At 35.4% G+C, this 23,202-nt stretch overlaps 3 protein-coding genes across 5 annotated transcripts; 2 read left to right on the forward strand and 1 right to left on the reverse strand.

Annotated features, from left to right (window-relative positions):
• The first annotated feature begins 5,400 nt into the window (after window positions 1-5,400).
• LOC9326549 (F-box/kelch-repeat protein At1g22040) lies at window positions 5,401-7,571 on the forward strand. The gene is made up of 2 exons (XM_021012293.1): window positions 5,401-5,537; window positions 5,825-7,571. Exon 2 carries the CDS (start codon window positions 5,849-5,851, stop codon window positions 7,283-7,285), a length of 1,437 nt encoding a protein of 478 aa, XP_020867952.1. The 5' UTR covers window positions 5,401-5,537; window positions 5,825-5,848; the 3' UTR covers window positions 7,286-7,571.
• A 1,506-nt stretch (window positions 7,572-9,077) lies between these two features.
• Window positions 9,078-10,828, forward strand: LOC9326550 (membrane-anchored ubiquitin-fold protein 6). Of its 2 annotated transcripts, XM_021012295.1 has the most exons (4): window positions 9,078-9,152; window positions 9,499-9,634; window positions 10,017-10,187; window positions 10,378-10,828. In XM_021012295.1, the coding sequence occupies exons 2-4, from the start codon at window positions 9,502-9,504 to the stop codon at window positions 10,431-10,433; spliced, it is 360 nt and encodes a 119-aa protein (XP_020867954.1). In that variant the 5' UTR covers window positions 9,078-9,152; window positions 9,499-9,501; the 3' UTR covers window positions 10,434-10,828. The 2 variants fall into 2 exon arrangements, with proteins under 2 accessions (XP_020867954.1, XP_020867953.1); XM_021012294.1 differs by lacking the exon at window positions 9,078-9,152 and having other exon boundaries at window positions 9,159-9,634.
• A 2,741-nt stretch (window positions 10,829-13,569) lies between these two features.
• Window positions 13,570-23,014, reverse strand: LOC9326552 (GRIP and coiled-coil domain-containing protein 2). Of its 2 annotated transcripts, none has more exons than XM_002893163.2 (10): window positions 22,491-23,014; window positions 21,781-21,886; window positions 21,360-21,560; window positions 21,137-21,259; window positions 20,863-21,027; window positions 15,894-20,651; window positions 14,634-14,789; window positions 14,393-14,494; window positions 14,172-14,314; window positions 13,570-14,052 (listed from the first exon to the last, which is right to left on the reverse strand). In XM_002893163.2, exons 2-10 carry the CDS (start codon window positions 21,856-21,858, stop codon window positions 13,776-13,778), a joined length of 6,003 nt encoding a protein of 2,000 aa, XP_002893209.1. In that variant the 5' UTR covers window positions 21,859-21,886; window positions 22,491-23,014; the 3' UTR covers window positions 13,570-13,775. The 2 variants fall into 2 exon arrangements, with proteins under 2 accessions (XP_002893209.1, XP_020866627.1); XM_021010968.1 differs by lacking the exon at window positions 22,491-23,014 and adding an exon at window positions 22,288-22,402.
• Between the last annotated feature and the right edge of the window lie 188 nt (window positions 23,015-23,202).

A 23,202-nucleotide genomic window follows, 5' to 3' on the forward strand; every position in this document is an offset into this window, starting at 1 on the left:
TGTCATTTTATTTTATTTTCTAGACAAAAGAAATAAAATATTTTTTCAATAACAATTATAAACTATAAGTAGGAATACAACTTTATAATAACAAAACTGAGAAACAAATGCTTTATCTTTATTTATAATTGATCATAAGTTCGTAAAACTTAAAACATTAGGATTTCAACAAAAGTAAAACATACATTGATACAGAAACTAAAAGCTTCTAAGCAAATAACCCCGCGCGTTGCGCGGGTCTCCTCCCTAGTTTCATAAATAAGAGAATACTAGTACTATGAGAGAATGTTTCGTTTTCTTATTATTTGTGTGATGGTCCATAAACTGCTCTTTCTCTGTCTAACTCATTAAACATTATTTCGAATTTTTCGAGCTCTTTAATCCAAGCCAGTATCTTTATTACTACATGCTTCTTAAAAGTTTAGAGCATTTAATAGGAATTATTGATATAAATAGTGAAAACAAATCAAACGTAGAATATCAAAAATTGTGATTTTAAAATTCCGTTGACTGTTCGGACATGGACATACAAAAGAAGACATTGAATAGAGTTGATATGATTATGTGTTGTGCAAGAAATTTTTCGAAAAATCAAGATGACAAATAGTATTGCCTTAGCAATTCTTTAATTATTGTTATATATGTAAATGAGTGTAGTGAGCGCCAGTGACTATGACAAGTGTGATATTTACCTTTCTACCAAGAAGGAGAAGTTATGATTAAAATTAATTAAGGTGGTAAGCAATTGATAAGTGCTGCTTAATCTTTAATTCAGTGATTTCTAATCGGACGGTGGAAAGAGAGAGTGGTAGACTAATTTGATTCTTTTAAGGGTCAACTGCCCCCACTTAAGATCTTGAGATATACTTTTGGTTCGAAACAAAGTAAAAGACAACGTTTTCATTGATATATGTTTTAGTTGTTTGTTTGCGTTGGTGTTTATCTTTATATCTAATTTTTAAGTTTTGAAAGACATTGTAAACGTCAAACGGGTTATTTCTGTTTCCGTGGTTGTTTATAATTGACCCAAAGAAAAAACCTGAAAGTATTTTCTTGAAAAAGATAAATTTCAGGTAAAATGCAAATAGAAAAATAGCGTAATGAAAACCTTAAATATTGAGAATTTATAGTAAATAGTCATGGATTCAAAAAGAATTAAGAAAATAGCCATGAGCTACAGTACTTTGTCTGTTGGATGTCGGAAAGCACGTGAAATTACACACATGCTCTTTATAACATGTTTTTTTCTCGAATTACATGTGATAGAATAATATATCTCTTTTTATCATATTATTTTCCGGTTTTACACGTTATTTATAAAGAGCACATGATATTTTTTGAAAAAACACTCTATTCAGTTTAATATCTTTCTCTATCATGTTATTTTATAGTAATACACGTTTTTTATTATGATCACATGTGATTTTCTTTAAAAAAAGATTCTTATTTTCTAGTAATTCACGGTTTTTATTAAGATCACATGTTATTTCTTTGAAAAAACACTCTATTCAGTTTAATATCTTTCGCTATCATGTTATTTTGTAGTAATACACGTTTTTTATTATGATCACATGTAATTTCTTTAAAAAACGATTCTTATTTTCTAGTAATTCACGGTTTTTATTAAGATCACATGTTATTTCTTTATAAAAAGATTCTATTCAAGTTTAATTTTTCCGTAACAATGTTTTTTTTTTTAAAAACACTACGTAACAATGTTTTTTCTTAAAAATTCACTACGTTTTTTTAAATGGCATGTATTTTAGTTAAATATAACATGTGAAATTTAGATCTTACGTGCTATTTTGAAAAATATCACGAAACAATATCGTCTACTGTAGATCTCAAAACAAACGGAGGATGGTTTTGTTATTTCACCTCTTCAGACAAGGTGGGTCCATGCTGTTTTTCGACAGAATTTTCTCTCTCTGCTAGTTTCTTAATTTATATGTCAAATTTGGCTAGTTAGTAATATTACCCTTAAATATTTTGATAAAGAAAGATGTTTAACCAAAAAAATATGTTGATTTTTTTTTTTTTTACTTTTGGACGTGTTGAAACCCATGTTCTAAAAATCTCCGCCTAACCCGATTACTCCCCGTTTAATCGCTAGGCCCATCCTATCCGCTTCGATTAATGACTAATTCCCTAAAGAAATCAGTTACCCGATTACTTGCTGCCTAATCCGATTACTCCCCGCCTAATCTTACATATTCCAATTATTTTCAGATTCCAAGTATAAAAAAAAAAACTTTTTTTTTTTGTTTTTTTTTTTTTGTGGAAGCCCCCTTGGCTCATTGGTTGATCAAGGGTTAATTAATGCTTCCACACCAAGAGGTTTGGGGTTCGAGTCCCAGGTACTGTGATTTATTAATAAATTTGCAGATTAATGGAAGCAAGTGTGCAGGAGATCTTCAGCGATGTACAATTATAGCCGTTCGCCAGGATTCTACGTAGAGAGAGAAGTGTCGTCAGGTCGTGGATCATTGAAGGTGTCCGTCAAGAGCATGAAGAAAGAAGTATCATCTATCGTGGATCTAATAAGGGTCGGAAGGAATTGTCCGTCGTAGAATCGTCTATGTAACAGTTCTCATAATTTGCAATAAATAATAAATCCAGACGTCAAAACAAAAAAAAAAACTTTTTATTTTTGTTATTCGATCATTTCAATTGGGATTTGTGATGTTTTACAATAATTTATGTTCAAATTTTAATAAAAATCATAAATTTTTAATAAAAATCATGAAATTTATCTCAAAAATATATTTTTATATATTTACTGCAATTTTGAAAACAATATTAGATTAATATGTTTTTAAAATATTAAAATAACCCTAAAACTAGTCTCCGATTAATCCCCGATTTTAATCCGATTTTCCGATTAATCGTTAGGTTCATACTGAGCGCCCGACTAGCGCCTAGCGATTTTTTAAACGATGGTTGAAACTAAAGTTAAGAAAGCAAATTCATAGCTGTTTCGATGTAGCCAATGATATACCACTATATTAATCAAATGATAAATGCCAGTTTTGTATACTTCATGGAGACAGATATGTATCTATGTGGTTATGATACATTCGTACACATGAATATTTTTTTTTTTATATGTGGTCCAAATTCTCATATAAACAATTAAGAGTGATGATTTGAGTGTCTTATCCATGTATATGACAAGTGTTTTTATATAAATTATACATAGATAGAGAATAGTACCCGAAGAAAAGCTCTATAAACTTGGTTTGAAAGTAATACATAGTATTTCAATACCGTTACTTTTACTTCAAGCCAAGAAACAATTCAAACTAAAGGACTAGAGTAAGAAATATTAACCATGAATTTGACTGAACTTAATGTATTTATATGCAGATTGTATCAAAGTAAATAGATCAATCATTTTGTGGAGAGAGAGGAGAGACAGAGAAGGGTGATTATTAGAAGAGTGAGAAGGAAGTGGCAGAACAAGTCATATCAAGAAGAGACAGCTGTAATTTCATAAAGACATCAAGTGGTAGAGAGAAGTGTGATGCTTAAGGTTTGGTAACAATAAAAAAAAGTTACTACTTTTCCTAAAAGCATCTCTACTTCTATTTTTGTAGTTGTACACACTTCGACTCAATCAGTATCACATTACATCATCAGACGTAGACAAAAGCTAGAGAAGCCAGATTTGTCTAAGGAAATGTAACATTGTTAGAAAGGATCTTCCTCATTCATATGTTCATACCTATTAAGCAAGAAAGATAAAGAATAATCTCTAACAATAAATAAAAGCATTTCCTCTTAGGGTTTTATACATAATTAATCTCTGTAATTCTATTTACCTACATCTTCTCCACAATTTTGCCATTTACTTATTGACAATGAAAGTAATTCTATTTACCTACATCTTCTCCACAATTTTACCTCCTAGGGTTTTAGACTTTTAGAAAGGGTTTATGGATAGAGGCGGAGGTAGTTGAATCATTGGGCTAATAGGATAGAGTTAATAGAGATTTTATGGTCAAGTTTGTAGTCAAAGTTTCTTTACTTTCGAGACTCTACTCTTAAATATAAAAGTAAACTATAAATATCATCATTAATCCTATGGTTTTGGGTGGACCTATCGCTCTATACATAACTCAAGGTCGGCCCCTTCCTCTCGTTCTACTACTCTCTCCACGGCTATTTGTCATCATTATCATCCTCCCTTACACTTTTTCTTACCCACACCAACAAAAAAAGATGAATTGTTTTAACAAATATGTAAGTAAAAAGGTGAAAAACTAGACATACGTTCGTGTAGATGATGGGAGTTGTGATAATATGTGGATATGAATAATTCAAATGGTACACTGAGTATATTGTACTAGTGTTCCTAAAATAAGAGCAAAGACCAAGACTTAACTAAAAGATTCATGGAACGTGGCCCTTTCAAAGTTTCCTCTCGAACCCACAAGAGTGCCTTCTTTGTTCCAACCAAATTTTGTCCTTTATTTAAACCTTAAGCGTTTCTTGTTCTATGATTTAACAAGACGCTGGTTTATGTTTGTTTCTCAAGTGCACCTCATGCTATTAGTTTCGCGAAAGAAATAATCCTTTATTCTAAGGATTAATCAAGTAAATCTTATCAATATTTACAGTCTATCTGCAACTTGGCATACATTGATACGTATGCATTTTTGTTACCCATTAAAACTAAGTGAAGTAGCAAAGAAAGAGAGATTTAATTTGAATTCTGTAAATAGTATTTAGTGATTAATTAAGCCACAGAGTGTTCACACTTCACAGGATGACAGGATATATTATAATTCAAATTTAGTGGTCATGTCACTACAACTCAATTTTTATACTTGGAGCAGAATCAACATAGTTACACCAACTACAATAATGGTCGAGATTGATGTCTTGAAGCATTATATAAACCACACAATGACACAACACAGAAAATATATATATATATATATATATATATATATATATATATGATATACAAAACAGAACCATATATATATGATCCTTAGTAATTCATGAGTGACAAAGAACAACCAAAATAATCTTGAAGAAACTCAGCAAATAACATCAAGGTTCAAGGACGGATTGCGCGGGAAGCAGAGGTCTGAGATCAAACCAAACACCAAACCGGTTCATAATTATTGGTTAACGTTAAACCAGATGTTAAAATTTGACAAATATCATAAACGAATTAAAGAAAAGTAAAAGAATTATTCAAGAGAACGATTTTGTCAACAACGTGTTATTTCATTAAACCAGCATAATTAGTAGTTGACTTAGAAGATGATTAGACCCGGTTTACCTAAAATCCGATACACTTCACATCAATCCAGAAGATGATTAGACCCGGTTTACCTAAAATCCGATACACTTCACATCAATCCAACGGTCACGATTAAATCACACAAAAAATGCGTGAATATTATTTATTCAACTACAAAATTCCTCTCTGAACCAAAACAAAAAAAAGACAAATCCGAAACATGCGTGTGGATACGAAAGATCTCAAGATTCCACTCCTCAATTTCTCATCTTTTGCTTCCTCGGTGAGATTTTCATGTCCGATTTCTCTGTTACTCTTCACTGTCTGAACTAATTTCGAAACCCATTTTTAAAGTTTCTTACTTTTAGGTTTAATCGATTCTGGAATTGGACTTAGCTCTTGAGGATTTATGTTTTGATCTATGTCGGATTCATAGAAAATAAAATTAGGGTTTATTTGTATCGGATTAGTGTTTCAAGCCCATTTCTTGATCATGTGTTTTTGATTGTAAAGTTTGGTTTTTTATTCCTAAATTCGCCTAATTGTTGGGGAATTTATGATTTGGTGCAGTGACTCTTCTTGATTTCATCAATAATGGGTTCTGCTATGAGTTTGAGATGTTCCAAGAGGAAAGCAACGAGTCAGGACGTGGAGTATTCGAGTGAATCTCGTAAAAGACGAAAGATATGTTCAGAGAACGATGAAGGAGAGTGTTGTAGATTGATTCCAAGTCTTCCGGATGAGTTATCTATACAGATTCTTGCTAGGCTTCCTCGAATATGTTACTCGAGTGTTCGGTTGGTTTCTCGGAGGTGGAGATCGGCTGTTTCCACCTCTGAGGTTTATATTTTGAGGAAAGAGCTTCGGAGGACAGAGGAGTGGCTTTATGTGTTGACGAAAGGTCAAGAGGATAAGCTTTTGTGGTATGCTTTAGATCCTGTTTCTACTAAATGGCAGAGATTGCCTCCAATGCCGGCTGTTGTTTACGAAGAAGAGCCTAGAAGGAGTTTATCTGGTTTGTGGAATATGATTAGCCCGAGTTTTAATGTTGCTGATATTGTGAGGAGCTTTCTTGGTAGGAAGGATGCCTCTGAGCAAATGCCGTTTTGTGGGTGCGCTATCGGTGCTGTTGATGGCTGTCTTTATGTTATTGGTGGGCTCTCTAGGTCTAAAACAGTGAGCTGTGTTTGGCGGTTTGATCCGATTTTGAACTCTTGGAGTGAAGTTAGTTCTATGTTGGCGAGTCGGGCTTATTCCAAAACAGGTGTATTGAATAAAAAACTATATGTTGTTGGAGGGGTTGATCGGAGACGGGGAGGTTTATCTCCGCTTCAGTCAGCTGAGGTTTACGATCCAAGCACGGATGCTTGGTCAGAGGTTCCGAGCATGCCTTTCTCAAAGGCGCAAGTGTTGCCAAATGCGTTTTTGGCTGACTTACTTAAGCCTATTGCCACAGGAATGACTTGCTACAACGGTAGGTTATGTGTTCCTCAGAGTTTATACTCTTGGCCTTTCTTTGTTGATGTTGGAGGAGAGGTTTATGATCCCGAGACAAATCTCTGGGTTGAAATGCCGTCTGGTATGGGTGAAGGTTGGCCTGCGAGGCAAGCGGGTACAAAACTGAGTGTTGTGGTGGATGGTGAGTTGTATGCTTTTGATCCTTCTTCTTCGATGGAGAACGGGAAGATTAAAGTGTATGATCAGAAGGAAGATACTTGGAAGGTTGTTATCGGGGAAGTCCCTGTTTACGACTTAACAGATTCAGAATCTCCTTATTTGCTTGCTGGGTTTCACGGCAAGCTTCATTTTATTACTAGAGACCCTAATCATAACGTTACAGTCTTACGAGCTGATGTCCCCAACATCCCAGTCTCCTCATCATCAGCTAGCTCCAGTTCTGTTTCGGGTTCACGGTCTTCGAGTGAAAAGACCAATGCACCTAACAAGTCAGACACTGTTACCTGGAAACTCATTGCAACCAAGGACTTTGGTGCTGCTGAACTTGTTAGCTGCCAAGTTATAGATATATAAAGTCATCAAAAGCTTTGCCCATTTCTCGTGGGACATTGAGAATCTCTGTGTACAGCCAGAAGGAAAAAAAGGTTGAAGCTTTTCCAAAGATATTATCGTCTAATTGTTCGATGATCCATTCTTCTGGCATTTGGCTGCCAAAGTAAGTTTGAGCAATAAAATGTTGTGTGACAAATATATAATAATCATGCGACTGTTTTATCGATATCTTTCACATGCGCAAATATACACTATAGCATTACATTGCCTAGCAGTTCAATCAGTTACAAAAGTTCTGAATCTGTAACATCAGTTTGCTACTGCATATATTTCTCTAGTTGGTAACAGAGAAACTTGTAAAAGAAAGAAAGTTTCAGGTAAAATTTGCAACTTATGGTGTGTATCTGATTCAGGCAATTGAAACAGTCTAACACAAAAAGGTATTGAAACCTCCTCCTTTTTTGGTTAATCCATCTCAACTTTCACCGGGAGAGATCACATTTCTTGAATCCTTTTACTTAAACCGGAAAATTCGGTTCGGTTTAGAATCTCTCTTCCTTGCACTGAATTATGTAAGCTCTTTTTGATTGTTTACAATGGTGGACCTAAACAAAGTAAGAAGACAAAAATGATATGTATCGTTCGTTGATGCCTTAAGAATTTAGAACGAATCATATGCTCATAAAGCAAAACCATTTCTAGATTCTCATTTCACACTTCACCTCTGTTCTTTATATCTTACTTTGTTTTCTAGTATATGAAAGTTGTTGCTTTTGATTTATTTCAACGAATCTATTCTATGATTAATTTTTGACATTTTTGTTCTCCCTTCTTTAATCTGATGTGAAGGAATCAGTCTTCTTTTCATGAATATCAAAATATCACTAGCCTGTTATTTATTCCATCCAAATGATGTATTGGTTCTTTTTTGTGGCATGCACGAACGAATATTTTTTCTTCATAATAATATTTGGTTGGTGTTTAGGAGGAAATTTTTATGGTTGAACATTTGAATTTTCATTTTAAATGATTTCCACTTGAACAAAAACCGATGATATCGAATACTATTTTTTTACTTGTAGGTTGGTTTAAAATTGGTTTCATTACTTGGAAGTGAAGATATTTTAGTTATACGTCGGTAACCTTTTTTTTTTTTTCCCGAACCAAATCGAATCTAAAAATTAAACATTAATTCGACCAAAAATTCTTAAACATAACAGTCAATTATTATTATTATTATTTTTTTAACAGTCAATTATTTCATCTGAATTACCCCTCTAGATCACCACTAGATGTTCTTGTAACCATCTTTAATTAGTTAAAGTAGTTAGCCTTCTATAGTTGGTGGCTGCCATTTTCTAACACATTCGAAGTTACATTATGTTTCTTTGTGTATTTATGGTCATCCTAAATTCCAGAATTGCCCCTCTTATCATATAATTTTGGCATATATGCCAACATATTAAAATAATAGACAAGAAATCATTTTCTTTATTAAAAAAATTAATGGGTGTTAAGAGTTCAATATCAAAGGGAAAGTATCAATATCCACTAAATAGGAATCAAAATTATTGAAATCCACTTGTTCAATTTTGATATTGTACAACATGGCCAGAGTTTTTGACTAATATTTGTTTATAAAACTATATCAGTATATCACTATCAAACAATCTAAAGTTAATTCACAAATCTATATATATTGATCCTGATTAGTAAAGTCACTAATAATAATAAAAGTCAGCTTTATTGATGATATATATGGGAATTTGTAGGGGTAGAAAAGTCAAATTGAGGAGGATTCAGGTATGATTATGAAAATAATAATAAAAAAAAGAATCTGACTTGACAAAGTTTCCTAATTTGTGTTTTGCTGCTCAAAGACAGCCTTGTAAGTTGTAACCAAAGTGTCTCTCTTTTCTTCTTCTTCTTCTTCCTAAATTTCTCTTCTTTATCATAATTTGGATCTGTTCCTTGAAAAAAACTTCGATATAGATTTACGTATCACAGTCAGAAAGAATAAAAATCGTTTTTTTTTTTCCTGCTTGTGCTTTTTAGCAATAGAGATTTGAAAATTTCCACGAGGATTGATTTGGGTTTTTGTTGTTTGTTGTTCTGTTTTGGGTTTTGGAATTGGGTTGGTGAAAAATCAAGCCTGTAAAGTGTTCGATGATTTTCCCCAGAGAAGAATTTTGAAGTTTCTCTTTTTTTTTGTTTTTGCTGGGGAAAATTGAAAGGACATGGCAGGTGAAGAAGATTGGATAGAACTCAAGTTTAGACTAGCAGATGGTACAGACATAGGTCCGAGCAAGTACAATCAATCTATGACTGTTTCTTCTCTTAAAGAGAAACTCATTTCTCAATGGCCTAAAGGTATTTGTTTGTTATAATACTGATCCTTTTGCTTCTTTCTACAGCTTCACGGTTTTTGATAATTGAGTCTCATTTGATTTGATTGTGAGTCATGTTTTTTGACTTTCCATTGGGTTTGATTATATAAAATTTGTCTTCTTGATTCTTGGCTAGTCTACGTGTTGAACTTTGTAAAGTATGAGAATTTATAGTTGTTGTTGTATAAAAGCCTACTCTAATAACTGATTTTGGCTATATAACTAGTATAAGATTGATGTCTCAAGTTGTATTTTTTTCTGTGGTTTAGGTGTTTCTTGGCCTTATTTGAAACTTCTGTTGCATTTATTTACTCTACTTAAGGTTGTGTTAGAACTGCATTTTCAAATGTTTCTCTATTTCACAGATAAAGAAAATACTCCAAAAACTGTAAATGATATGAAGCTTATCAATGCCGGGAAAATTCTGGAGAACAACAGGACACTTGCTGAATCTAGGCTTCCTGTTTGTGAACTTCCTGGAATGGTCATTACTATGCATGTTGTTCTTCGCCTTCCTACTCTAGACAAAAAGAGCGGTAATTTTGCGTACCTCAGTATACTGTTTTATCGCAGTGTAACAATATGTTTCCTTGAATTCTGTACTCGCTTGCAACTATGGCTTTCAGATTCCAACTTCCATGTTTTTTTCCATAGGATTGGTGCTAATTACTTTCACTTGAGATCATGGTCATATCATCTCATTATATGAAATTTTCTGTTCCACAGAAAAACAGCAGAATGATCCACCGATGAAGAATCGATGCGTGTGTACCATTTTGTAGCTGCAAGTAAATTGGATCATAGAGATTAATATCCTTCATGATAATGGTTGGCATAGATATTGAAAACAAATGATCTTCATAGAACAGCTTCCATAGCTTCAAACAAGCTTTGAGAAGTTACTTCAGTACAAAATGATTGGCATAGATATTGAAAACAAAAGATCTTCATTACAGAATTTGGTTCCATGTGTGTGGCCGTGTGGGTGTTAATTTATTTTTCAGTTTTTTTTCTATCAAAAATGGCTCGACAAAATGTACTATGGTTCGTGAAGGATGGTTTTTCGTATAAGTCATTGCTGTAATTCTTAGTTTGCTTTGTACTCTTGTCTATCATTTTAGTTTGCTGTAAAATGATTTTTCTTAGAACTAGTTTATATTCATTCTTGCTTACATTACAACATTTTTTACATACATACTTAAAGAGATTTCTTCTACTCTCTACTCACTTACCGTTACTCTCTTATCTTACCTCTAGATACTAGGTTCACTTACAGAAGCAACCACTCAAAGTTAAGACTCCAACCACTCCTAACAACTCTTAAGTATTCTACTCTAACGAAGATTCACAACAGAAACACATATTTAGGCCAACACCAGTTATGACCCAAAGAACACCTTGATGAGAAAATGGTGCATTGTCTACATAAAACAACAGCTTACACAACCCTTATTAATATGTTGAACCCTTGATGAGTTCCTTACCGTGATTGCGTGGGACGGGAAGTGTGACCATTCAAGATAGTTGTTTCCTTTTGTTTTTTTTTGACAAAAATAGATTAAAGAAAAATGATAAAGGAGAAAAGAAAGAAGAGAGAAAAAAGAACTCCAAAAAGATAATGAGTTAATGAAAAATCAAATTTATTTAAAACTCTACTTTTAAAACGCAAGGACTGAAACCCTTAAACAATGAACCAAATTCTAAGGGTCGTGTCACCTAAGTACAAGGTCATCTAAATTTCACATGGTAACTTGAAACGGCACAATAGACAAACATGATTTTTGGCAAACCACTCGTGGATACAGCTATCGTCAAACTCGTGTCCACATGATAAGGTCACGACTCTTTCTCCCATTTTAAACTCATAAAAACATATTGAGCACATTTCAGAGCAGGACATCGTCTTCTCGTATACTTTCCTTGACAAAGACTCAACCGCAACCTTACATGCCGGTCTAAACCGGATATCAATGGTGCTCTCATCAAATGGGACTTGCATATCCTCTTCGAATATCGTCGTCTCTTCCAATGATTGCATATATCAGACATACTCTTCAATCGGGGTAGGATGAATGAACTAAAAGGTAATATAAAATAAAAGAATAGACTTTGATTCTTCCTGCATCTTCAGGCTTAGGATTGTAGTCGATTTCATGCTTGAGGGATACTTTGTCAGCAAATAAATCCATTAAAAAGAATACGAGATGTTGTTTTAGGGTTTCTTTTCCGATCTTTGTGACAAATTTTGTTTCTATTTATGCATTTTTTTATAGACTGTGTGGTGGACTCTTGTAGCTAGGGTTAGAATGGGATTTCTTGAATTTTTGTTTCCTTTCAGTTGATTGATCAAATGAATATATGAGTTTATCTTCAGTTTCTGGGGTCGCTTCCCATATCTTGGTGAGTTGGGTTTGAATTTGACTCAGTTCTCAGTGCATATCTTCGTCGCATATGGGTTTTTTGTTTGTAGTATGAGCGACGAGATACATCAGTCACTTTGGCATGCATGTTTAGGGATGATACTTCTGGACCGGCTTCTGCATTCTATTGTGTATTAGTTTACGCAAGGACACGTTGAAAATTATGGGGGTTCAGAAGCTGTATGTACTCTTTGTGCACATATTCCAAGAACCAAATGTCGAGTTCTTTCATTCAAGTTTCTGGCAGATCCTTCAACAGACGAGGTGTTTTCTCACATAGTTTTGAATCCCATACCGCCTGAAGATGATAATGCAGAATCATCTAGATCAAGAGAGGCAGTACGGGGTTACATCAATTCTACTTATTATAAGCGTCTGGAAAACTACGATATCAGTGATGGTAGATGCTCCCTCAGCACTGCACAATATTTCCTAGCTGACAATTTCTTCAAGAAGGAAGACATGACTGACATCATACACGATTTACATAACCGTCAATGGCCCTTACAGCATACCTTTGAGTCTATGACAACACGAGCCGTTCCCACTTTCTGACTGTGGATGGTCGCATTTCGTTTCTTCCAAAAAGATTAATGCAGGATATTACTTGATTTTCCTTAAAAGCAAGGATGATAAAATCACGGTTGGGATTAGGAGAGAGCGGGACCAACGAAATTGGGGGCCCCACAAAGATTAAAGAAAAATTAGTATCAAAGTTTACATAAGATTAAAAAAAAAAAAAAAAAAACTAGAATTCAAATATTTGTTAAAGCAAATTACTCTTGATTGTTTTAGAATTTCTTTAAATAAAAGATTTTCTCTTATTAGATGGAAAAAATCTTGTGGTCGTAGAGAAAAAATAACATACTATTTTTCTTTTATCATTCAATTGTATATAATAATTATAAATTTTTTAGGCACGCAATTTTTTAAAATCTATATATAATAAATAATATATATATATATATAGTAACAAAAATAATTAGGTGAGACCCTCTAAAATGGACCCCATTGCAATGTTTCATAGCAATGTGGTCAAGTCCGACTCCTAGAAGTAATGGCGCAATCAACATGAACAATGATCCTGCGGGATTCCTTTACAACATCAGACATGTAGCAGGTGCAGTCCGACGGGATATGTCGCTGAGCGTTCTATCCGACGGTTGGCACGTCAAGCTTTTTCTATGATTCATTTTCCGTAGACATGTCGCTGAGCGTTCAATGGGTTACTGGTATGAGAGTGAGAATGCCAAGGCCGACCAGACCAGGGACGTTTTCTAAGTTTGGTTTCATGACTTGCGTACGGAAGCATTTTGTTAGCTGTCCTTGGAAACATCTCAAGGTATTAGCTACTTGTGATTATGTTTTGTCCACTTGTCGATACCTTCTGATTATAATAAATCAAATTGGGTCTGGTTTGATATAATATCTACAAGTATATTCAACAACAGTGAAATAACAGAAGCTTTACTGGTAACGAAAAAGACATGCCACTATATCTGTGTTCTTATCCTCAACTAAGCTTTTCATTCTTTTAATTAAAGGGTTTTCAGTTTTTCTGTACAATACAAAGAAGATATACTTCGAGACCCCCATATCTGAATAAGCAACCATTATATTAAGCTATCTATAACTCGAGACCGCTGTTGGAACTTGGATTCAACATTCTTGGAGCTTATATACATGGTAAGTAACATCTGTGCATTAATGTTCACCAAGAGTTGCTGATGATGAACGGTTCAAGAGCATAGCCTTCTTCGATGCCCTTACGTTCTTCAGAGTCATCATGAGCTTTTGTCTCTCTCCTTCAACCTCTGCAAACTTGAGGCTTAGCTGAGAATAACGGTCATGCATTTCCCTAAGCTCTGTCTCCATAGACGAATACCGGCCTTTGGTCTCCAGCATTTCTTCAATTAGATTATTTATGTCTCTGAAACTCTGGAAGATTGCTTCGTCATCGGTGTGTTGCTTCAAGAAAGAGCTGCAATTTCAGGCAAAAAGGAATAATATGTTCAAAGTCTAATATACTTCTTTCTCGTTCCTGCAGTATCTTGGTTTTACAAAGGCGAAAATAAATAGCAGAATTTTTGAATCGTGTACCTCTGGAAATGGATGGTCGATTTTTTCTTTCCACGCAGTGCTTCAGCAAGTTCTATTTCCAGTGCAAGAACCCTTTCCAATGCGTTTCCGCAACTGAAATTCTCGTGAGATAGAGGGAAGATACTTTGCAGTTCTTCCTTTGCCTGTTGAAAACAAGATCATAAGACTTCTGGACAAAAATGCTTCAATATATTACAATCTCTAAAGGTAAACATCTGCACCTGACGCAACTGTATCAGCTCCTGTTCCAAACCCGGAAATCTGGTGTCTGAATCATTATCATCTTGAGGTTGAAGTAAATTCTCATTCTTCATCCGTTCTAGCTGTAAAGAAGACAAAAAAATATTAAATATCCAATGACGCTAGGCAAAATCTTTCTGTAGATACTGACCAACATGTAGATATTGTAATTCAGAATTACCATCCAATCCAAACAAATTTTAATCGTCAATCCAGTATTACCTCATTGTTTAGGTGATCCATGCTAGACCTTAAAGTCTCTGCCCTGAAATTATCATTGATCAAAGCTAGGCTTTCTTCACTTTTGTCCAGCGCCATTGCTTCTCCGGAAGGTAATTGGTCTCTGTTTCCATTTACATTGCTCAATTGAATTGCACCCTGATGAACAACAAACATACATTAAAAGGTGTAAATATAATAAGCATGACTAGATTTTAACCCGCGGTGTACCGCGGGATGATTTAATTTTAAAGTTAGTATAAAAATATTTTGTAAATTGTATCTCCTTATAACATATTTATTTATATTATAGTTTACAATTTTTATTAAGTAACGGTATACCACGAGTCCACGAGATAATTATTAATAAACTGAGGATTTAACCCGTATTAAAGCGGTATATAAATATTGATTCAAATTCGTCCGCCATATAAATCATTTCCGAAATATAACTTGTTCCGTAATTTCTTAACCCGTCCTGTGATTTGTATTAAAAAAAATAAGGATTAAATCCGTATTGAAACGGCGGATTAATGATATTTTAATCTTTTTATTATTGTTGATTCAAAAACCCGTCCCGCCAAACCCATCCCGCCAAACCCATCCCGCCAAAAAACTCATTTATTTTATTAATGTTCTTATTTATGATATGATTCTGAATCATTGTCTAAATATTTTAATCGATGTAGAACGTTGAACACACATTTTCGTCAATTGGATAATATATGTCTGTTTTTAAAATTTCGAATCACATTATATGCAGAAAAAAAATTGATTTTTTTTTTTTACTTTATGTATTATATGATGATTCAAAACAGTTAAAAACAAATCAAACAAAGATTATAGGAGAATCATAATTATAAATCTTAATCAAATCTTCTAAAAATCTAAATTATTAAATATGGAATATCCGGTGTATGAGTTGGGTTAAATATAACCCGACCCAACAAATTTTTTGTGAAGGAATTTTTAAAATGGGTCGGATATCCGATATACCCGAAAGCTTTTTTACCCACCCGTCACAAAAAGTGCTGCGATTATACTAGTATAGATAAGAAATTTGAAAGAATATGCTTAATATCTAACTAGAGAATTATCTACAGATAACATTACGTAGACATTTCATAAAGAAGATGCAGCAGAATTTTAACATGACTGGTTAGAGCAGAACTAGTTTTAGCATGAGGTCTACGATACCATGAACTTGAATATTCTTAACTACCAAATAAATGATAATCCAAACGGGATCTAAATGAGTGTTACCTGAATTTTTGACCTGGGACTGATGATCCGCACTGTAGGATCCAAACAAGCAACTTCCCTTTGCTCATTGTTCACCAAGTCGCCTGAAGAGACTGCAATTGTATTTTTGTCAGCCAACTCCGACACAACAATATTTAATCTATCATTTTCTTCCATCTCAATATTTTTATGAGAGCTGCAACGTTGTACTAATTCTCTCCTTGATTCTAGCTCTTTGGACATTTTCAAACTCTCCTCTTTGCATTGCTGCAGAATAGCTTCAAGCTTCTGTTTTTCTTCTTTGCAGCACTCAAGGCTTAATAGTGAACAATCCAACTCTGCCTTCATCATGTCATAAGCCGTTGTTTTCTCACGTTTATCATAGATGACAGATTGTCGATCAGCCTCCAATTCCAATATTTTATCCTCCAGCTCTTTAGTTCTTTTTAATTGGCTGGATTCTGCCTTTTTCCTTGCTTCATTCTCATCAATGGCATCTTGTAATTTCATCAGAATTTCCTCACCATGCTTCTTGGACATGGTCAGTTGATATTGAAGTTCCTGCAGCTTGGTTTCATACTGTTCTTTGATGAAAATGATTCTCAACGACTCCTGCTGTGGAGTTAGTGGGGCTTTATAGTCGGCCTTTTCACGAGCACGATTGCATTCAGCTTCAGCATTGTCCTTAAGCTCTTTCAAATGATTGGACAAGCTTTTGAACTCCTCTGTTTTCAAAATCTGCTCAGAGAGCTTCTGAGTGAGATCACTGCACCTATTTTTCAGTGTTTCAAGCTCACCGGCACCTTTCCCACAAAGCCCAGTTAGATTATCTTTTAGTATCTCAACTGTAATTTCCGCCTCAGCTTTTAACACCGTCAAATTTTCTATTTCTTCTTCATAACCAAACAACAAAGATTTCAATTGCTCGACCTCAGGAGCACATAAGCTTCTCTCAGAGTAACTTCTTTCTGCATTCTCATCCCTAGTTGCATGCTCTTCGAGTTCAACTGACATTTCATCATTTCTATTAGCAAGAGCTCTACTTTTAGCCATGGAAGACTCTAGTTCAGACTTTAAGACTTCAAGACTAATCAATAACTGATTGTTTTCGTCCATATACCGCGTTTCGTTGACTAGACAATGGTTAAGGGCAGATTCCACATCAGTGTACTTCTTCTGAAACTCAAGTTGGCTCTTAGAGCAGCAGCTAAGTTGTTCTCCAAGGTCATTGATACATATCTCAGACTGGATCTTTGTAAAAATAAGCTGAACATCTGCAGCCATTAGACATTGAAACAGTTCTTCTATAAAAGAAGACTCTCGATGAGCATTTCTAACATACTCCAAACGTTGAGAAGACTTTGCAGATTCCAGCTCAGCTGCCATCTTCTCCAAAAGTTCCACTTGACATTTCTGCAAATCAAAGTTCTCCAACAACAAATGCTTTTCATCTAACTCAGAGGCGAGTTCTTCAACTCTTCTGTCTAAGTTGTTTCTCAAACTTCTCTCAGTTTTCAATTCTGTTTTTACGGAGTCGAGATCTGCCAACAACTTTATATTAGCATCCATATGCTGAGCTCCTACATTACGAGAGTCATTGAACGCAGTCAGTACCTCAAAATGTTCCTTGTGGAGCTTGTCAGCATAAGTCTCCCATTCAGTTCTTGTGTAAACAATCTGGATATCTGCTGCTACTGAGAATTCCATCATTTCAAGTAACTGAGATTCCAAATCGGAAATATATGATGAATCACGAGTAAAGCTTCTCAGAGATGTTTCATATCTTGTCAGACGATGAGTGTGGGTTGCCTTCTCCAGCTCCAGATCGGAAACCATTTGCTTGAGACGGACCAACTCAGAGCTTTGCTCATCAAAGCTCATCAATTTGGAACTTTTGGCGACCAACTCAGATGTAAGATCTTGCATTTTAATTTCTAGTTCCTGCCTCGCGCTTCTTTCAAGTCTCAACTCGTGGTCAAACGTTTTCTTTAAATCTTCAAGCTCACGCACATGACCCAAAGTTTCCTGAGATTTATCCTGAAGAGAAACCAGAACACGTTTTTTTTCCTCAGCAAGTTCTTCCACAAGCAGCTTGGTTCTTCCATGTTCAACAGCTACAGAGCTTAATTCACTAATCTCTTGGCCAAGTTCCTCATTCTTGGACACAATTAGATGCATTTCATTCTCAAAATAGTCAAGACGAGAAAGAAAGTCCAAGTTACGGCTCTCATAGTTTTGTTCAGCTTCAGTAATAGCCTTCATTTTGCCAATGATAGACTCAGTTTCCAACTGCAGTCTCTGGAGGAGGGCAGTGGAAGCTTCTAGTTTAGTGACCAGACATTGTACATCATTCTCATGCTTCTGCTTGAGCTCCATAACATCAGACTCAGCAGCCCTTAAATATGACTCTGTCTTGGATTTTTCTTCAATCAGGTCATCATACTCTGATATAAGTACGAAACATTTTTCACATATCTTACACAAGAATTTATCAAGCTGCTCTGTTAAATCATGGGACCCCAAATCAAGATCCACTCCCTCTTCCCACAGGGGCAATGAAATGAGTTTTTCATTGTAGCAGCATAACGTGTTTATCAATTTCTCCTTCAGACTACTGAGGTTCTGATGTAGATTTCCATTTGCAGTTGCCAGATCATCAAACTTACCTCTCACAGCATCAAACTCAGCTTGCACAGTAGCAAGCCTTGTCCGGAAATGAGCTTTTTCCACCGCTTCTTTCTCCATAAGCTCTGCAAGCTCATTCTTCTCACAAATGCATGTCTCATAATTGGTCTTCCAATTCTTGGACTCCAACACTACAGATTCCAATTCATCAATCTTTTGCAGAAGGATGAGGTTTTCGTGAGTAATATTCTGTAAATTTGCCTCTAAATTTTGATTCTGCAAAGCTACAGCATTCCATTTGGCAATGCATGTGGTTTTCTCCTCATTCAGGGAGCAAACCTCGTCCAAAGTAATATCTAGCCTCTGCTTCAATATTTCCTTGGCCTCTGTTGAAAGCTCCAGCTGCCATCCAAGTTCATCAATTTTCGCTTTCATGATCCTTATGTCAACACCTGCTTCAAGAACAGTTTCTCGTAGAATGTTTGAGAATACTTCCAGATATAAGTTCCTTGAGTGCATCTCATAGAGTTCTTCTTCAACTTTTTGATATAAGCTTTCTTGCACATGAAGAGATCTCTTCAAATCTTCTAGAAGAATAATATCACCTTTTAAAGGCCGTTCCTTCATCCCCTTTTTCTCATTCTGAAACTGTATGAGTTTTACATCACGAGTGTCCTGTTTCTCAGGATTTGAATCATCTGTTGATTGAATGCATTCGTGAAAGCTTTGTGGAGGTTCTGGAAAGGCTTGCTTAATGAGGTTTTCATTGGTCTCGAACATAGATACAACCTGGGATGAAAGCAATTCAAGATCCTTCTGCAAATGGTTGACAGCAATAGAATAATTCAAGCGGGCCCTTTTAAGTGCTGCCTCCGCAGCCATAGCTCGTTTATCCAGTTCTTCATTCAACGAATCTAAAGTTTTCTTCTCCTCAGAAAACCTTAGTGTTTGCTCATTCATATCGTGACGCAACGTTTCCATCTCAGCCTTAGCGCCAGAGATACTATAGAGGCATGTGGAATGTTCAGTCCTTAGATTCTGTAACTCTACTAGCAACTGCCTTTGAGTTTCCTCAAGCTCCTGGACCAGAGATTCGTAATAGCACTCCATCTGATCCATTTTCTTGGTAAGGCTATCACGTTCAGCTTTAGCCTCGTCCAGCCCTCGTACAAGCTCGAGTATTTTATCTCTCATGGCACTAACAGAATCTGCTGAATTGGGTTCACGAGAAGTAAGATCAGGCATACCAAGATATTGAAGTGGATCAAGTTCTGGTTGATAAATATCAGTGTCAACCTCAGAGGCTGAAACAAAATGCTCTGCTTTCGACATGCCTCTCTCTTTATTATCGGTCATGGTGATTTTCTCAGATGATACTGTGCTGAAGTGAGATATAGGCTGGCCAATCTGCCTTTTAATATCCTGTAGAACTCCAAGCAGAGACTCAAAGTCTGAGAGGAACAATCTTAAGTCTCTGTCATGGTAGCCATAGCAAACTTTGTTTTGAATTTCTCTTATGTTATCCTCTACAACTAAAAGTCCCTGCCGCCATCTTAGTTGTAGACTGTGTGGAACATTATCTTGGTCTTTGCTATTATATAGAACGTGTGATTTGACATTACGTAAGCGCTCCATCTCTTCTTTTAACTTTGAGCACTCTGATTTCAGCACAGATACTTCTCTGACCAAATGATCCCCAGAACCAATCTCTGATATAAGTATTTGAGAAAAATCTTGAGCTTTGGAACCTATATCATCTGCATGGCACTGCAGCGAACTCACTTCAATCTTAATCTCATTAATGGATGATTCCATGTCTTCCAAGAACCCTTTAAGCTTATTGTTGTCTTCTATTGCATTGCCCAACTCGCTATTCTTACCAAGATAGTCTGAACCCCAGCTATGATGCCACTCATGACCGTCTTTATCTTTTTGCAGGCTCTGAGCAAGTCCACTCAGATCTCCAGATACCACACTTTTGAGGCTGTCAATTTCATTTGTGCTGGATATATCATGTTTCTCTGCGTTTAGGCTCCCTGATGTGTTTGAAGAGACATCAAATCCCAATCCTGAATCAAGGTCATTTGGCCCCACAGTTTCTTCCACTAAAGAATTATCTCGGAACTTTTCTTTGAAACTCCCTCTCATAGTTGTCTGCAAAAAAATAGACATTATAAGTTGTGTCAACACCCTCACACCAAAATTAGCTGTCGAAAAGTTGGTGTTCGATGAATAGATGACACTACATACAACTCAGTATATTATTTTAGTAGCATATTGGACAATCAAGGATCCAATACGTGCAAAGGGGTAAAAACCGGAAAGGACACATCCATGAAGCTTTTAAGGGAAAAGAAGACCAAACCTTATCAACATGACTAAGAGTCTCATCAGAAGGTGAAATCCTGCAACGAGAAGATTCGTCAGGGCTGCTATGGTCAGAGGTCGTTGATGGTCCCCTCTCACTGAGTTCTCTTTGCTGCTCGAACTCTCTGAAACCAGTTTTTGAAGTTAACAGCTGTATAGTGACCTGAAAACAAAAACAAAATATTGAGAAACCAATCTCTGAGCATAAGAAGGAAGTTGATCTCTTTATCGGGAAGTGAAAAAATGGAGAAAAGATGCCGAATGGTCCATACATGTAAGATAGCTCCTGAATCACAGCCTTGCAAGGGCAATACCACAGCAAAAGGTTTTAAGGCATCAGCATATTCAGCAAGGTTGATCATAGCCTCTCCAAGTATACTAGATCTAGAAGTACCCTGATCTCATAAGAATGCAAAGGGAAGAATAAATTAACTCCGAAATTACAAGTCATAAAAAAAAAGAAGAGAAAAGATAGGAAAAAAAGTAGAATGATACCATAGCCACAACAATCTTATAAAGTTTTTCATCATATTGCTTGGTCCTAGTATCCTGAAGCAGCCGTGTAGTTTCATAGATTGGATCCCCCCACTTGCAAGTTCCATTTCTCACAAGTGCTTTAGTTGTCTTTGCTGTAGCTTTTACGGAGTCAGCGGGAATGAAAGATATGAATAGTTTGTCCCATCCCGCTTGTGGAACCTTAAATAATATAAACAAAGCACCCATCAGATCACACAATGTACATTCAGAAAAAACGCAGCATTAACATCTTATATAACTACCCAGAGATACATAGTTTCACACGAACAGCATAAGAACACAAGCAAAAACTACATTTCAAGCTTGATGAGGCTAGTTGAGTAATGTTTGCAGATTTACTAAAGGATACCTTTTGAGCTAATATAGTTATTAGACTTACATGGGTAGCGTGAAACTGCAATCGAAAGACGACTTTGACTTTGGCTTTCTCCAGCTTCCATTTTGCCAGTCTCGACATTTTACTGAAAATATCAAAACAGGTTCACCTGCAAACACACATGAAACGAGCTCAGTTTTCTTTCCATGCTCATCTTCAACCGTTTAATCCTAGTAACAACAGAGACTAGTACATTTAACAATCATAGAACAATGAAACCATCAAAAATACAAACTTAGATCCAAATCACTCAGCTGTTCAAGATTTTCAGATGCTAAATCCACTAAACTAACAAATAACCAAGGTTCGATCTCCGATCCTTCCTAACTCTATAAGACTAACCAATTCCAAAAAAGCCAAGACATTTCTGCTAAATGGCGATATAGAAACAAAATCTAAAAGTGCCCACTTGCTAACTAGCTCTCCTCAGATCCAATCACACCCAAAACTTAAAATCCACTTGAAACACATAAATTCGAGTAAGAGATCCGATTCAAGTGACATGCTTACCCAAATAACTAGGATAAATTCCACAACATTTTCCAGATTTAGTAGCTAGTAGAGAAGAAACCCAAAAATGGGGAACAAAATTACCCAGAGAAGCAAGTCGTGAATTCTTAAGAAAACAAAAATAGAAACAAAACAAAAGTAAAAAGCAAAAAGCTTTGATTGGTTGGTTATGCATTAATGGGGATGAAGTGGAGGATCATCACCTAGTTCCCGGATCTGAAGGGTGCTTCTGTCGGAAGCAAACAATTACGCCTACACCAATGAACAATCTTCTTCAAACCCACGATGATATCTCTCTCTCTCACTTCTTCTTCTTCTCCAGCTTTTTCCACTGAGTCTTAAGTAAATAATATTAAAAAACGAAAAAAGTCGGTGAATTTCAAATCCGGGTAAGCTAAATATCTAGAGGATTAAACAGCATTACGGATCTAGAGATTGGGTAATGGAGATTGGAAGCAAGAATTAGGGATTTTAGAGGAAGAGAGAGAGACTAGGTTAGGTTGATAGTGATTAAGTGTGTTGGTAATTTGGTGAAATATCACAAAGGAGATGAGAGAAGAGTAACAGTGTTGTGTGTTTGGGGTTTAAGTCTTAGACAAGGGTTAAGTTAATTAAGAACAGAGACATCCCGCCAAAGCCTATTTTTATCATCCTTAATTTCTTTTCTTTTTCTTTTCATATGGTCCCATTTTTTATTTTCTTATAGAAATACTGAAATAGAAGTAATGATGATTTATTATGTCGGGCTATATTTATGTTTTGGAGGTGTGTGTGACCAATTCGAATTTTAAATTTTATTTTATGATTGATAAATGATCAAGCAAATGTAGCAAAAATAATAATAATCCACCTTCGAAAAAAAATAAAAATGTACTAATTAATGATGTCATTGGTAAAGATCGCAAGAATTTACTT

This window comes from Arabidopsis lyrata, assembly GCF_000004255.2.
Source record: "Arabidopsis lyrata subsp. lyrata unplaced genomic scaffold ARALYscaffold_1, whole genome shotgun sequence".
Taxonomy (NCBI): domain Eukaryota; kingdom Viridiplantae; phylum Streptophyta; class Magnoliopsida; order Brassicales; family Brassicaceae; genus Arabidopsis; species Arabidopsis lyrata.